The sequence below is a fragment of the Cynoglossus semilaevis genome, chromosome 6, assembly GCF_000523025.1.
Source record: "Cynoglossus semilaevis isolate Cse_v1.0 chromosome 6, Cse_v1.0, whole genome shotgun sequence".
Classification (NCBI taxonomy): domain Eukaryota; kingdom Metazoa; phylum Chordata; class Actinopteri; order Pleuronectiformes; family Cynoglossidae; genus Cynoglossus; species Cynoglossus semilaevis.
In genome coordinates this window covers 8,408,410-8,424,269 of record NC_024312.1, presented here as the reverse complement: position 1 = coordinate 8,424,269, position 15,860 = coordinate 8,408,410, and the positions used below count along the sequence as shown (strand labels likewise).

Genomic DNA, 15,860 nt, shown 5'->3' with positions numbered 1-15,860 from the left:
GCACATCAGTGAGGGTAAGGCGTCTGACTGACGGTTGTCCTTTTGGCACCTTCTCCTGTGTCTTTACCCTCGTCCTCCTTTTTTTTTTTTTTTTCCAGATGACCAAGTCAGTGACCTGCCCCGAGGAGCTTGGCGGCCTCGCCTCTCAAGTGACAGTGGACTACGGACATCTAGCCCACCAGGGGAGGCTGGCTGCAGCGACTGCAGAGCCAGAGGAGGTGAGAAGCCACACACTGCAACCACTGTGCCATTTAGAGCATTATAAATGTATGTAGGATTCAATTGTTGAAAGAGTCTTGAATTCCCGAGCTGCAGACCAAACCGATTCAGACTTCAAGCTTTACTGGACGTCACAGGGGAATTTCTTTTGTGGTTATTTGTTAAAGACAACGTAAATAAAAACACAAAAAAATCCAACATTGAAAACAATTTTATACAGAAATCAACTAAATTTTCATTTCATTTAAATTTTCATACTGAATTTTTTTTGTTGATAAAATTATTTCTTTTGTGTCAGACACCTGATTTCACTATTTTTAATTTTATTCCTAAAATTATTATTTTATTTTGAAAGGAACTTGGTTTAAGTTCTTAGCTGGGACAGAGAAGCATCTCCCAGAATTCCAAGAATAAAATACCACTTGAAGAGGTCTATGAACTGAGAAGAAAATAAAAATATTTTTTTATTTTTTTTAAATTGCAGTGAAAGCCGACACTTGGTGTTTGTTTTCAGGTTGGCTTCCAGATAAAGACCAGAGTACAGGAGCTGGGCCACGGTTGTATCTTCCTGGTGCAGAAGGCTGGAGCCCTGCAGCTCAGCCCTACAGACAGCTTCTCTAAACGGGAGCTTATCGAGTGTGCTCGTGCAGTGACAGAGAAGGTAAGATAAGTCAGCATCATTTTTTTTTTTTTTGTTAAAAAAAAAAAAAAAAAAGCTTTGGTTGATGCAGATTTTTCAAGGGGAAGTCTATTTTTACTGCTGCAGTTTGTTATCACAGCTGATAACTCTCAGAGTCTGCATTTCTACAAGAAACACAATCAGAGCAGTTTTTCTGTGGAAGATCAGGAGGGTTTTTTTTTGAGACTTTGTTGTGCTTGGTAAATTTTGTTTTATATATATATATATATATATTTTCACTTGTATATTTTTATTCTAATTTTAAGAAAATATTAGATAATTTCCAGCTGTTTTTGGCCTATTCAACTTAAGAATTATTATAAATCTTCTTCCGGGTGTCTCATTGTTTTTTTGTTCACAAAGTGCAGATATTTAATGGATACTCATTCCAGATTTTTAGGGTATTGTTATTTTTTTGGAGACAGTTCACTGTGATCTTTTAAATATTACAGATATTACTTTTGGGTTTTTTAATGCACCAAATCCACCAGTAAAATATTAATCATCTTTAATTTCCTCTCCATTCATTTAACACCAAAATAAAAATAGTCCCTGTTTGGTTTCTTTTCTTTTCTTTTTTTTTTGTTTGTTTATTTTTTACTTTACTCAGCTATATATTACCTACTTGTAGCCCTACATTACCTACTTGTAGGTAATATATATTACTTATATAGTAATATATAATGTATTTCTAAGTGATGGATGAACACATTTAAATGTATTTCTAAGTGATGGATGAACACATTCTTCACAGCAGACACTTGATTTGCACAGTCACACTCATTGACGTAATGCGTGCTCAGCCCTGCTCTCCTGTCTTAGTGATGGACCTGGGCTTTAATCCACACCATTGTGATCTTACACTTTCACACCTGCAGCCTCACTTCCCCTGCTGCGTAAACACATTCCCACACAATCAATGAGTGTACGGACTCACGGGGAACTTTGTTGTTCACTGCATTTTTGCACACCTGACAAAAACACACACACACACATTTGAAGGACTCTGCTGTATGTCTAATGTGACCCTCCACATGTTCCAGGTGTCCTTGGTGCTGTCAGCACTACAGGCGGGTAACAAAGGCACCCAGGCCTGTATCACAGCAGCTGGAGCTGTGTCGGGCATCATCGCCGACTTGGACACCACCATCATGTTCGCCTCGGCCGGAACGTTGAACCCAGAGAATGAAGAGTCTTTCGCTGACCACAGGTGCGGTGACTCTGATGCAAACAGTACAGCAGATAACTAGAATAGGGATTAACAATACAAACAAATACAAAGCTGCCTTCGCTGAAGACAACCTGTGCAGCAGGTGATGCCGTGGTGTGTTTTCTGTTTCTCAGGGAGAGCATCCTGAAGACGGCCAAGGCACTTGTAGAGGACACCAAGCTGCTGGTCGCTGGAGCAGCATCCAGTCAGGACAAACTGGCTCAGGCTGCCCAGTCCTCAGCCAAGACCATCACTCAGCTCAGTGATGTGGTCAAGCTGGGAGCGACCAGCATGGGCTCAGAGGACCCAGAGACACAGGTGATAAAAACAACTCCAGAATACCTGTTTTATCTTTAGCTGTGTCAAAGACACACTTGTCTCCACACCTCAGAGCTTTGTTGTCAGATTATACACACTGTACAATTTTTACCACCTCTTCACCCTTTGTCCGCCCATTACTCAGTCAATTTGTCAGCCAATTTTCAGCTTCATCGGACTCCCTTTGTCGGGAGCTTCAGGGGGATCGATGACTCATTATCTGCTAAGACGAGGGGTTTAAGGGGAACGGATGAATTTCTGACAAATCAAATATGTTGGTTGACTTACAACAGACATTACACGGTCGGATCAGAGCTACAATTTGATTTCTTAACTACTGTAACTTTTTTTGAACACCTGTGCAGAACATAGCACTGTAGAGGATGTGGAATAAACTGTTGATAAAGGTACAAGTCACAGTTACAGGAACAACATCAATTCGGTTCAGTTTTTCAGCTTCCTGTTTGTTAGTAGAAGTTAATAGATTGATGATAAGACAATTCTTGTGAGTTTTGACCGGTCTTCATATGTTCTCCCTGTGTGTGTGTGTGTGTGTGTGTGTGTGTTTCTCTGATTCCTTTCCACGACATATGTAATAGTGGCTAGTGCTGTTGCCTTACAGCATGCAGATCAGAGGACCGCTAGTTTTTGGATTCCCAGTCTGTCTGTATGGAGTTCACATGTTCTGCCAAGTGTGCCTGGGTTTTCAGGCACACTTGGCAAGGAATCCTGAATATACGTGGCCCTGACCCTCCCTTGTCCAGTGACTGCTGGGATTGATTTACCTAAGTTGTCAAAGTAAATTATTTGCAAAAATCTTACAATTACAATAGCTTTTTTCAAAACAATGAGCACCATTACCTCTTTACACTTTTGCAGTCTCTTTTCCTGTAGTGTTAAATGGTCTCATTCAGCTCTGCCATTAGTGTAAATGATGTTGTTAAGATGGAAGTGATAAGGTTGGAGAGTTTGGAGGGGGGCTAAGCTATAAGGATAAATCTCCATTTTATCCTCTGTGTCTGAACGATCACTGTCTCTTTAGGTGGTTCTGATAAATGCAGTGCGCGATGTGGCCAAAGCTCTGGCAGAACTGATTGGTGCCACCAAATGTGCCTCAGGAAAAGTAGCCGACGACCCGTCCATGTATCAGCTGAAAAGTGCAGCCAAGGTAAAAAAACAACCACGTCTCTTCAGGGTTAACTGTGCATTGATTTTAGTGATGCAGAGTCCAATTCCTCACACAGAACTGTGTGGCGGTCAGCATATTACTGCAGGTCACGGTGTGTCAGGACTACAATAAACACAAAATAAATGCAGCACAAAACTGAGAGCTGGAATTCTCTTCATTGCTGTAAACTCCTCAAATCAAACAGTACTCTGGAAGTTGGTACGAACTGAGACAAACAAACAACAAAGACACACGCAGTCAGTTTAACAGAACAAGACATTTTTGGCATCAAAAAAAAATTCAGTTTTAATTAAAAAAAAGTCCTTCTCTCATTTACTTTAAAATCTGTTGAATCCAATTTACAAATGTTTTCACATAAAAATGGTTAAAAAAATACCTAAAGCTTGTAGGTCAAACTGTTGCACATGGTTCCAGTTTTTTTTATGTAAATGGAATTAGGGCCCCCCATAACCCTGGCCGTGTTGACAGATTGTTTCTGTTCCTGCAACATATGGTGACCTCAATAGGAGAGCCCCTTGAACTCCTCGGTGATCATGTTTCTCAAATTCTTTACCCAATAAGATTTACTTTCCTGATGGAAGCATCGCTGGGACAACGTGTGTCACTGCTTCAATAAATACACTCATCTTGGTATTTAGAAATGAAAACCAGCCTTGGTTTTACACCGTAACACTCTGCAGGCCATGAGGAGGAGGAAATGCGCCACCTTCTGGTCTGTCTTTACCCTAATTATAACTTCATTTCTTTGCCAGGTCATGGTAACCAACGTGACGTCTCTTCTAAAAACAGTGAAGGCTGTGGAAGACGAGGCCACTCGTGGGACGAGGGCACTGGAGGCCACCATCGAGTGCATCAAGCAGGAGCTGACAGTAAGAGTGGTGTCGTGGTCGACAGAGTCTTTGTTTTTTCTCCTCCTTGATCAACAGAAAACCTGAGAAGAGGCTTTAACCAGAGCTGAGAAAAAAATCTAATTTGACACAGTGTAACTAAGAGCTGCATCACTTGGCATTCATGACTTAACCACAACACGTTTGTGATCTGAACCAATCTCAGGTGTTCCAGTCTAAGGATACTCCAGATAGGGTGACCACACCTGAGGACTTCATCCGCATGACCAAAGGCATCACCATTGCAACAGCCAAAGCAGTGGCCGCGGGCAACTCGGCTCAGCAAGAAGACGTGATCGCCACTGCCAACCTGAGCCGCAAAGCCATCTCTGAAATGTTGATTTCATGCAAGGTGCAAATCCACACACTGCTCTGCCAGAACTGGTGAGCCCGGTCCAGTGAGAGCAGACAGGATGTTAGAGAGTCTAGTTGGTCCGTCGGTTGAGTCAGTAGAGCGTGACTCAGCACCTGTTTAAATCACTGAGAATCAGCTGCAGCCGACCAAACAGGGCGTCTTTATTATGCTGCTTATGAAAACCCAGTTTTGGTGTCTGGTATTGTTCCTGTATCAACAGAAACAGCGTTTATGTTTTTTTCTTCAACTACTTCTTTCTTCAAACGACATTGTTTTCACACCCTTACAGCAAGCGGCACACAACCAGGAAGTGAGCGAGGAGCTGAGGAACAAGGCCCTGCAGTACAGTTCTGAGTGCACCAATGGATACATTAGCCTTCTGGAACAAGTGCTGCAGGTTAGAACTGGGAAGGACACACGTCATGAAAAAATAATGGAAGTGCCTTGTGTTTGTGGCAGGCTCAGAGGAAAGTGCTTTTTTTTAATAAAATATCTGACTTTTCTGGTGGATGTGTTATGACAGGAACGTCAATGCTAACAAAATATATGTATGTGTATGTATATATATATATATTTATATATATATATATATATAAGGCTAAGAGAAAAACAATGTGATATAAATATGTAAAAGTTAGGCATCAGAATATCATACATAGAGAGATTCATACAATACAATAAAATAAGGTGAGTTAAAACATTACTCAGAAATAGCAGATAGCTCGGGTTAGCCCAAAATTGTTAGCAATGTTATCAAAATGTAAAATTTTCAAATGTTTTAGACATACTGAGTCAAATCGTTAAAATATAACAGAAATTGTCAAAGATTAACCACAAATAACAACACCCAGAAAACAGTGTCCTGCTAACTTTGACCGTGTCTGTGTCTATGGATGGAGGCGTTCTGCTCCTCACTGTTGCCTAGTCAGATTTCACTGGCCATATCTACGAGATTATGTCCTGTCAAATCTCTCCTGGCTCCCTGTCACTCACACACTGCGTGGACTGCTGTGGAACGTCAATATGAGCTGAGAGCAGATAGAAGTGTTGGTGATTGACTGCTCAATTCTTCAGCAGTGATGTCAACATGTAGTATTTGAGAGGGCGCTCTTGTCCATATGCAGGGAAACATTATTTAATCCCAGAGGGCGTACGGTCATATGGAGTGGTTTGGATTAGTGACATCTTCGAGTGAGTTAGGGTTAAATTAAATTATCTTTGGTTTGTGTTTCTGTGATTCAACTGCTGCTACAATAAGAAGTTGGTTAAGGTTAGGGTTAGAAAAGTGGTAGTGTATGGAATAGTAAATTGGGTTTAAGGTTAGAGGTTAGGATAAGGTCAAAGGTCGGAGTTAGTATTAATCCTAACCCTGCCTCTCATGTTTCCAGGTGCTGCAGAAACCCACAGTGGAGCAGAAACAGCAGCTGGCTGTCCACTCCAAACGTGTAGCTGCATGTGTGACGGAGCTCATCCAGACAGCTGAGGCCATGAAAGGTGAGGGCACACACACACACACACACACACACATGCACCAATGGATACATTAGCCTTCTGGAACAAGTGCTGCAGGTTAGAACTGGGAAGGACACACGTCATGAAAAAATAATGGAAGTGCCTTGTGTTTGTGGCAGCCTCAGAGGAAAGTGCTTTTTTTTAATAAAATATCTGACTTTTCTGGTGGATGTGTTATGACAGGAACGTCAATGCTAACAAAATATATGTATGTGTATGTATATATATATATATTTATATATATATATATATATAAGGCTAAGAGAAAAACAATGTGATATAAATATGTAAAAGTTAGGCATCAGAATATCATACATAGAGAGATTCATACAATACAATAAAATAAGGTGAGTTAAAACATTACTCAGAAATAGCAGATAGCTCGGGTTAGCCCAAAATTGTTAGCAATGTTATCAAAATGTAAAATTTTCAAATGTTTTAGACATACTGAGTCAAATCGTTAAAATATAACAGAAATTGTCAAAGATTAACCACAAATAACAACACCCAGAAAACAGTGTCCTGCTAACTTTGACCGTGTCTGTGTCTATGGATGGAGGCGTTCTGCTCCTCACTGTTGCCTAGTCAGATTTCACTGGCCATATCTACGAGATTATGTCCTGTCAAATCTCTCCTGGCTCCCTGTCACTCACACACTGCGTGGACTGCTGTGGAACGTCAATATGAGCTGAGAGCAGATAGAAGTGTTGGTGATTGACTGCTCAATTCTTCAGCAGTGATGTCAACATGTAGTATTTGAGAGGGCGCTCTTGTCCATATGCAGGGAAACATTATTTAATCCCAGAGGGCGTACGGTCATATGGAGTGGTTTGGATTAGTGACATCTTCGAGTGAGTTAGGGTTAAATTAAATTATCTTTGGTTTGTGTTTCTGTGATTCAACTGCTGCTACAATAAGAAGTTGGTTAAGGTTAGGGTTAGAAAAGTGGTAGTGTATGGAATAGTAAATTGGGTTTAAGGTTAGAGGTTAGGATAAGGTCAAAGGTCGGAGTTAGTATTAATCCTAACCCTGCCTCTCATGTTTCCAGGTGCTGCAGAAACCCACAGTGGAGCAGAAACAGCAGCTGGCTGTCCACTCCAAACGTGTAGCTGCATGTGTGACGGAGCTCATCCAGACAGCTGAGGCCATGAAAGGTGAGGGCACACACACACACACACACACACACAAAGACACACACAGATGTAGCAGATGTAGCAGATGTGCACATGTGACGGTTTTCTTTCATCGTTAACATTTCTGATCATTTGTGTCCAGCTATCTTTCCTAATGACTCACCTTGTTTTCAGATTTTAGATGCATGATTTTACATGATGTTTCTCTGCATTGTTGTTCTTAAATTTTAATTTTAACAATTGACATGTTCTGGATTATAAACCTGGCAGAGCAAATCAAATCAAAGATATTTCTATTTGGTGCTGAAGGCGAATTATTAAAGAGAGAGAGAGAAAAAACAAGGTGTTGAACATGAATATTACAGCCAGCAGACTGGTTTCTCACCTTATTAAAGATTTGACATGAAAATCACTCCAGAATATTGAAATTGCACCTTAGAGAAATTGCCAGCAAATTGTTCCAGATGAAGCTCGGTGCCGTCGTTGCTGTGACACCGGCCCACTGGACTGCAGACTTCCTGCACAAACTGCACTGCCACATGTGACAGCAGTAATAGATTGTTTTTGGGCCAGAATTAGATTTCAGCGTACAGCCTGAGACCCAGCGGGGCTATCCACTTCACCTCTCTAATGTCCCATGTGTTCTCTCCCTCTTTCTCTCCCCCTGCTCCTCCCCCTCACTGCCTCAGATGGAGGTAAGTGGGATACGGTGCTTTTTTTTTTTGTTCCTTAAGATCACTTTTCACAAAGTCACTAAGGGCTAGAGGACTCTCTGGCTCTGGGGGTGAGGTTGCAGAGCAGATTTCCCCAGAGCCTGGAGAAATTTACAAAAACATTGTTCCATCTGTGTTACCAAGCTGTTCCCCAACTGCTCCATTTTATGAGCACTTTAAAGACCATAAACACTAAATGATCTATGGAGTGAGTATTTCCTTTTGCTTTTAATTAATTTTTACTTGTATTGCGAGAAATTAAAGTTCTGCTGAAAACAGTTTAAATAGCTCATAAACTTTGATCCTGGCGAAGCCAACTGGGAAGTGACTTGGATTTTGTGAACACTTATTGTTGACCTTTTGTTTCATCATCACGAGTGACGTTGATCTGATGAGGGTTTATTCCAGATAAGACAACTTAAACCAGTGTGTGGATCCTTCGCAGGATCAGAGTGTGTGGATCCCGAGGACCCGAATGTCATCGCTGAGACTGAGCTCCTCGGCGCAGCGGCATTCATTGAAGCTGCTGCGAATAAATTGGAACAGCTAAAGCCCAGAGCCAAACCCAAGGTATAAGCACCGTTATAATTTACTACCGCACACACACACACACACACACACACACACACACTGATGTTTGTGTGATCACTTCACATCAATATAATACATTTCGTCTCCTCTTTTCCTTCCCGTATCCATTAAAAATATTTAATTTAATATCTTACCCCATTCTGATGTGACCCTCAGTCTAATTGTAACTTTAAAACTAAATTAAAGCACCCCCTGGTGGGGACCTACAAAATGTACCCATAAATAAATTCTCCCCTCAACACTGGCATTTAGCCAAACAAATGTGCCCACAAGTGTAGCTACACCAGGATCACACACACACTACACATTGTTGCCATTAATTGGGAGGAAGAACATATGGGCGGCAGGTTGAAGAAGGTGACACTGACTTTGACATGAAGTCATCATTTTCAGTGACTGAGCTGCTATTTTGGTAACATTAAAGGGAAAAAAAAACAGGTCTTTGTTACACTGGCTGTGTCAACTCCCACAGCTGGTCCAGTGAGCTAACACACATAAACACACACACACACACAAAGCTTTCTTCAAACACACTTCTGATCATAATTTAAAGTTATGTTGCCAGGAGACTTAATTCCTCTGTCGGGGCCTCAAAGCTTATGTTGGAATTGGTTCAACTGTGTGATGACCTTTTCCGAAAGGGAGCGCCCCTGTCTTTTTGAACTTATTTCCTGTGCTTTATTAAGCTGGTCCTTATTTCTAAACTGCACTCAGGGAGGCTTTTCACATTGTTATTCATCTTCTCCATTACCTCTAAAACAAACCAGCTTCAACATATGATTCACAGCAGACAAAAGACAGGGCATGTTTGAGCCTTTGAAAACTGAAGAAAAAAAAATCCTGTCATTTTGTGTGCTTTTTTGGATTGTGTGTGAGTATGCGTGTGTGTTTTGTGACTGTATGTTCATTGTGTGTTTGTTTAGCTGTCTCCGGAGACTGAATAGCTGGATCCCAGTGTTGTGCGTTGTGTGCTGCCTGTAGTGTTTCCCCCTTTTCTACACCTTTTCCTGTGCACAGTAATTGTCATTTCCACCCTCGGCCTGAACGACACGAAGGGCTGTTTATATTGGTTACCTCAGTTTTAATAAAAACAAATATAAATCTCCGTCTTATACTTTAATCCCACTGGCATTGACTGCGGGTTATGAAAAAATGTATTAGTCATTTCAAGGCATTTGCTCTTTTAGATGGGAATGTCTCCCCCTAGTGATGTCAAATAAAACTGAAACCACCCCGGTTTATTATGTGTTGATACTCAGAAAAATACTAACAGAAATGTCTCATTGCAATAATATTTATGCAATAATGAATACATGTAAAACAAATCTCTAAATAACAAAAAAAAAGCTCTTTAACTAATGCCAGTGAAGTCAAGTTACCAGACTGTTGGTTGGCAGATTCTTCTGCTTTGACACTGAACTTATATAGTAAATAATTAGGCTGATTATCTTTGTTACACACATTCAAGGCTTTTTATTTGTTTTTGTTTTTCAAACATGATTTTTGAAATGAGCTACAGATGAACTGAAGGGTCGCCTGCATTTTCAACGCCTCCTTTCAGAGACGATTTTTCAGGTTAATCAACAATTCATGACCAGCCAGTTTGTTTTTATCACATTTTGTTTGATTCAAAATGTTGTATTTATTTAAATATGCCTAGTCGAGACAAACTTTAGACTTTCAGAGTCTGTCACTAAAAAGCCACGATGACTGCCCACTTAGGAAAAACATTTATTTGATAGAGATGGTAAATATTAAGATATAAAGATTGAAATATTTCCTTAAAAACTTATTGTACAGAGCCATCGGTGAATAGATTGTTATTTCTAGCTGGTTCTGTATCTAATTTTCTCCTTAAATTATTACCTAATAGAAAAAACAACATATTGATTCGTAATTTACACTGAAATGTGTTGAGAGACGGAGGTAATGAATGTGACAAAACAAAGGCAGCGAGTCACCGTGTAATCAATCCAATAGTGCAGATGGTTGCACTTCAAATATTCATTCATCTCTGTTAAAGCGTCTGGATTTGGCCTCCTTACTTTCTCTTCATCCTGTTCTCCTCTGTGCCTCCACCTCCTCCTGCCCCTGTGTCTGGACAAGGAGCTCCACTGCTCCCAGCATGTTCGTTCCTCCCTCCATCTTTCCCATTTTCTGAGCCATTGTAGACCTGGAAGTTTTCTCTGCAGGGCTCTGTCTGATATGTTTGATATATTAGGTTGTTATTCAGTCCAACTATATATCAAACATATTCCTACAGTGTCCCGCCCTATCTCCAGCCAAGTGTGCCTTATGTGTTTACTGAGGTCTAGACAAATGTCAGCTGAATAGCGTGGAGCTGTGAGGCAGAGATGGTTATTTATTAAAGGTCCTTGGACTGATATACTGGGACTGGGTTTGGAAAATGAAGTATTGTGTTTAAATGCCATTCTGTTGTGACTGAACAAAAGGTGTTTGTATATATAAACCTACTGCAGAGGGTGCTGACGGTTCAGGAAAGAGTTGTTGTTTTTTTTTTGGAAATACTCTGGTGTAAAGTACTAGCACTAGCACTCAAGATATTTACAAGGTCTTGTAAGGTTTACAGTTTAATGGCAGTCAGTGATTAATGATTAATTTTTACGTTAGGAAATATTTCAGACAAAAAGAAAACATCACAGTGATGTTAAAAATATATGTTAGAAAGGATAATAAAATAATAAAACAACAAGTTTAGATTAAATCTTGCTTTATTATTGTGACACAAAATGTTTTACAACTCATTATTATTTTAAATATTTTATATATTGTGTTTCTTTTATTCTAGTGTTTCTTTCAAATGTGATTTGAACTCTTTTAAACTGTCCAATCAGAACTCATCACTAATTCAAAAGTTATTGTTTTTTTCCCCAGAAGGCAGATGAAACACTGGATTTTGAGGAGCAGATATTAGAAGCTGCAAAATCAATTGCTGCGGCAACTAGTGCTCTTGTCAAGTCTGCGTCAGCGGCTCAGAGAGAACTAGTGGCACAGGGCAAGGTCAGTGCGCACACACACACACATACAGAGAGAAAGTCAGTCAGGAACTTGACCAATGTACGTTAAATCATGGATTTCTCTTTTCAACCCCTAGGTGGGGTCAAATCTGGCAAATGCAGTCGATGACGGCCAGTGGTCGCAGGGTCTCATTTCAGCGGTACACTGTCACTTTAAGACTCTTTATCATTTGAAAACATACTGAAGAAAGAACAAAATGAGCATGTGTGAATGTGTGTCTGACGTAGGCTCGTATGGTGGCAGCAGCCACCAGTAATCTGTGTGAGGCTGCAAACGCTTCAGTTCAGGGCCACGCCAGTGAGGAGAAGCTGATTTGTTCAGCCAAACAAGTCGCAGCCTCCACAGCTCAGCTGCTGGTGGCCTGCAAGGTGAAGGCGGACCAGGACTCTGAAGCCATGAGGAGGCTGCAGGTACTGCACAGCGACACGTCAACATCTGTATGTGTAAAGAAATAGATGTACTTGATGTACTACATCTCTACGCAGGCTGCTGGCAACGCAGTGAAACGGGCATCGGACAATCTGGTGAAGGCGGCTCAGAAAGCAGCCTTTGACAAAACTGAAGACGACAGTGTGGTGGTAAAGACCAAATTTGTTGGAGGGATAGCTCAGGTGAGACAGAAACAAAAGTCACTTGATTTTCATGTATCATATTCAGGTTCCCATTTTCATAATTCCACAATTTTCCGTTGCCACTACCTCTGTCTTATGTCTATTTACTGAATTTTGTACCCCTTTGTGTTTATTTGCCCTTGTCTGGTGAGTCATTTTGACATTTTAACGGTGACTGTTTCATTTTCCTGTGTGAGTGAACTGCAGCCCTGCTGCTGCTGACTTTTATGACCCTGTTTGGATCTTATAGTATCATCATATCATAAGTCATCATATCACATAGTGTTGTACTGTATCTTATCAAATTCACCACCTGTTCAAAACATTACATCAACATCTTTTTAAACTTTTTTATATCTCTATAACTTATCTCTCTAAAAATTTGACATGTTTGTTTTCAATTGTTTTTTAACTTCTATCTTGGTTAATACCTCTATGTGACGGATGGATGGGTGCCAATGTCTCATTGATTTAGTTGCATTTTTGACCAAATGACCAAATATGCGTATTTTTTCTGTCATGTTTTTCAGATTATTGCAGCTCAGGAGGAGATGCTGAGGAAGGAGCGGGAGCTGGAAGAAGCTCGGAAGAAGCTCGCTCAGATCCGACAGCAGCAATACAAGTTTCTGCCCAGCGAGCTGAGAGAAGATGAAGGCTGATTGGCTTGGGCTCCGCTGGAGTGAGATGGTCTAATCAGGACGGTGTTGCCGATGTACGAATGGCTGCTCAACTCCCTTAGAGCAGAGAGTGATAACAGAGTAATACACAGCACTTGAAACAGGCCTGTTTGGTGAGAAAAAAGTGCCTGTGCTTTATTGTGTGTGTGTGGGCGCGCATGTGTGTGTACTGTATGTATCAATGGTTGGAAAGTTGTCCATATAAATAGGTTGAAGGTGTGTGAGATGGTGTTGTATGATGGAAAACGCAGTGTTAATACTGACTGTTACAGTCCTGACAATGTTGTGAATGAAGAAATCATCTATAATCAACGAATGTCCAATTAGAAACTGAAGGTTCAGAGCAAATATTTTACAAAAACTGAAATGTTCTCTGCCAGTTCCAAAACTCTCCAGAGGTTTTTACCTTAAAGTTTATCTTTCTATGTAAAAAGTCTAAAGGTTAATTAATTAATTAAAAAAAAAGGAAGGAGAGGAAATTCTTCCTTTCACCACAGCTTTGCATGCACCATATGACATATCAGTGATGCTACTAACCAATAGAGTAGTATAGAGAAAAGCACTTGTAGTATATATTACTAATAGAAATGACTAACCCAGTGTGAATTTGGTTTGTTGATCAGCCGATTTGAACCTTCTGATTTATCGATGTTGTCAGCTTGACACCAAACAATGAGGTACTCTGATTGGAGTAGGAAACCAATACGATTTGAAAAGAACGCTATAAATATATTTATTCTTTGAAAAAACAAAACGAAAAAAAACAACAACTTTTATATGGTTCATGTAGTTATTTGAAAGTGGACAGTTGTAATCTCTGTTAGAATTCGGATCACGTGTGACCAAATATGTTGCCTGTGCTTCATTTTGCCCCTCATGTTCTTCCCTCACATACACAGAAATATGTAAGGAATATATTGTACGATGTTTACAGTAATTGTTGTGTTCCTCTTCTTATGGCTTCATGTGTTACCGTCTCTTTTCATTAACATTAGGAACATGCAACGGTTGCCCTACAGAGTAGAAAAGGTCACAGTGACATGGCCGACGTGCAGCGAAGAATTTCCAGTCTCTAGTTGCCCATATTTGGTATTCAGTGGCCCACGTCAGCTTTCCAGGATGTATAGAAATTCCCATTGTACAGCCCGAGAGGGGTATATTTTGTGTTCTTTATTTGTAGAAAGAAATATATAAGTATAATATGTTCAAATTATTCGATTGGAGCAACAACAGCTTTCACCACATAGAAATAAAATGGGTCAAATCATGGAGAGATTGCACAAAAAAATAAGAATTTTAAATATCAGAAATGTGTGTTTATGATACAAAGTAAAGGCTGCTTATGTTGGGCCAGTTCGTGGCCAATATTTTGGATACCCCAGCACCAGATTTGGACTTTTCAGATTTGTAGGACCTGCAATAGTTGGTTTGATTGGTTTAATTGACCATTTCTGCCTGGTGGATCACTGGAAACCCCATCACTCAAAGTCAACCAATCACACAGTTACTTTTCTCCTGTGACCCTGTTGTCATTGGCATTAGAGGCATTAGACTGACAGTCTACAGCAATACAGTAGAATTGAGAATATTCTGCACGGGTTAGTGATGAAGAACGAGTCTGTGTTACTGAGTGACAGGAGAGTCGGAGGTGTGCAGTCATTAATGGCTTCTTTCTTTGGTGAAACAATCATACTTTATGCACTGAAATATCCCATAAACTACGCACTGAAGAAGACTATTTAAAGCTTCTAATATATTTAAATGTCGGACACACACTATTAATAAACGTGGAGGGTTTGTTTTCACGTTTCCCATCATGGAAACTGATTAGTTCTCTTTTCCTTAGTACAGTATTGTATTATATGTATTGTAAATGTTTACTAGTTTATCTCCTGGGTCTGTCCATGCCAGTGTCTGGTTTGCATTGTGTACTAGTGCCTTACTCAAGTCTGCTCCTCTCCGGATCAGAACAGATGCCATTTTAATGCCCATGGTGGTCTTAATAAACTGTCATCTACTCCTTTGCCATACTGTTCGATGCCTTGGCTGGAAACGTACCTGCCCACAATGTTATAATGCTGATACGAAAGGGCATCTGTGGATACCTTAGGACTTAGAGACCATATCAGAAGACTAACACTAGACTGCATTCCATGAGCATGTGGCGATTTGTGTTCAAATCATGTCCTCGTTCCATCTGATTCCGTCTGATTACTGTTAAGGAAAAAAGGAAAGGAAAAATAAGTTTTTATCATTAAATGTAAGAAATACCCTGAAATATATTGTCTAACTGATTTGTCTGAGTATTTACAGAAACAGAAACAAGTCTCTTATTGAATTGATGTTGTGGTTTCTTCGACAGACTTTTGTTGGTTGTTTTATGATTTTATGCTGTATGTATGATGTTTATCTGGTCACAGAGGTATTTTTTGTATTCACCAAAAATAAAACAAATAAAAATAAATACTTCCATTGAAATAATATTTATTTACTCTTTTTTGCAGAAACCTTGTACCGATGTAGAACAGAAGAAAATGTCGCGCTACATTCTTACCAGCAGATGTCAGTATCGTCCTTCATTGCCGAGTTGAAGGGGTCAGTGATTGTTTGGAGAAATATGTTCTACTCGAGGCATTGGCATTTAGAGTCAGTCAGACCAAATAAGGACACAGTGGATGTGTTTTCTTTTTTTCTTTCTTCCCTCACTTTGTTCACAGACCAGACCTA

At 40.1% G+C, this 15,860-nt stretch overlaps 1 protein-coding gene across 2 annotated transcripts in view; it reads left to right on the top strand.

Annotated features, from left to right (window-relative positions):
• Positions 1-15,610, top strand: part of tln2b (talin 2b) — an 85,230-nt gene extending 69,620 nt beyond the window's left edge. Inside the window, exons 45-60 of one of the 2 annotated variants that reach the window (XM_025056167.1) lie at positions 99-218; positions 734-880; positions 1,942-2,108; positions 2,243-2,426; positions 3,469-3,594; positions 4,368-4,484; positions 4,669-4,854; positions 5,147-5,254; positions 6,246-6,351; positions 8,192-8,197; positions 8,661-8,785; positions 11,702-11,827; positions 11,922-11,984; positions 12,073-12,255; positions 12,331-12,456; positions 12,987-15,610. In XM_025056167.1, coding sequence (XP_024911935.1) covers positions 99-218; positions 734-880; positions 1,942-2,108; positions 2,243-2,426; positions 3,469-3,594; positions 4,368-4,484; positions 4,669-4,854; positions 5,147-5,254; positions 6,246-6,351; positions 8,192-8,197; positions 8,661-8,785; positions 11,702-11,827; positions 11,922-11,984; positions 12,073-12,255; positions 12,331-12,456; positions 12,987-13,115 — 2,019 coding nt within the window. In that variant the 3' untranslated portion in view covers positions 13,116-15,610. The remainder of the gene's footprint in view (positions 1-98; positions 219-733; positions 881-1,941; positions 2,109-2,242; positions 2,427-3,468; positions 3,595-4,367; positions 4,485-4,668; positions 4,855-5,146; positions 5,255-6,245; positions 6,352-8,191; positions 8,198-8,660; positions 8,786-11,701; positions 11,828-11,921; positions 11,985-12,072; positions 12,256-12,330; positions 12,457-12,986) is intronic. The other variant, XM_025056168.1, reaches the window with a different exon arrangement.
• The last annotated feature ends 250 nt before the right edge of the window (positions 15,611-15,860 follow it).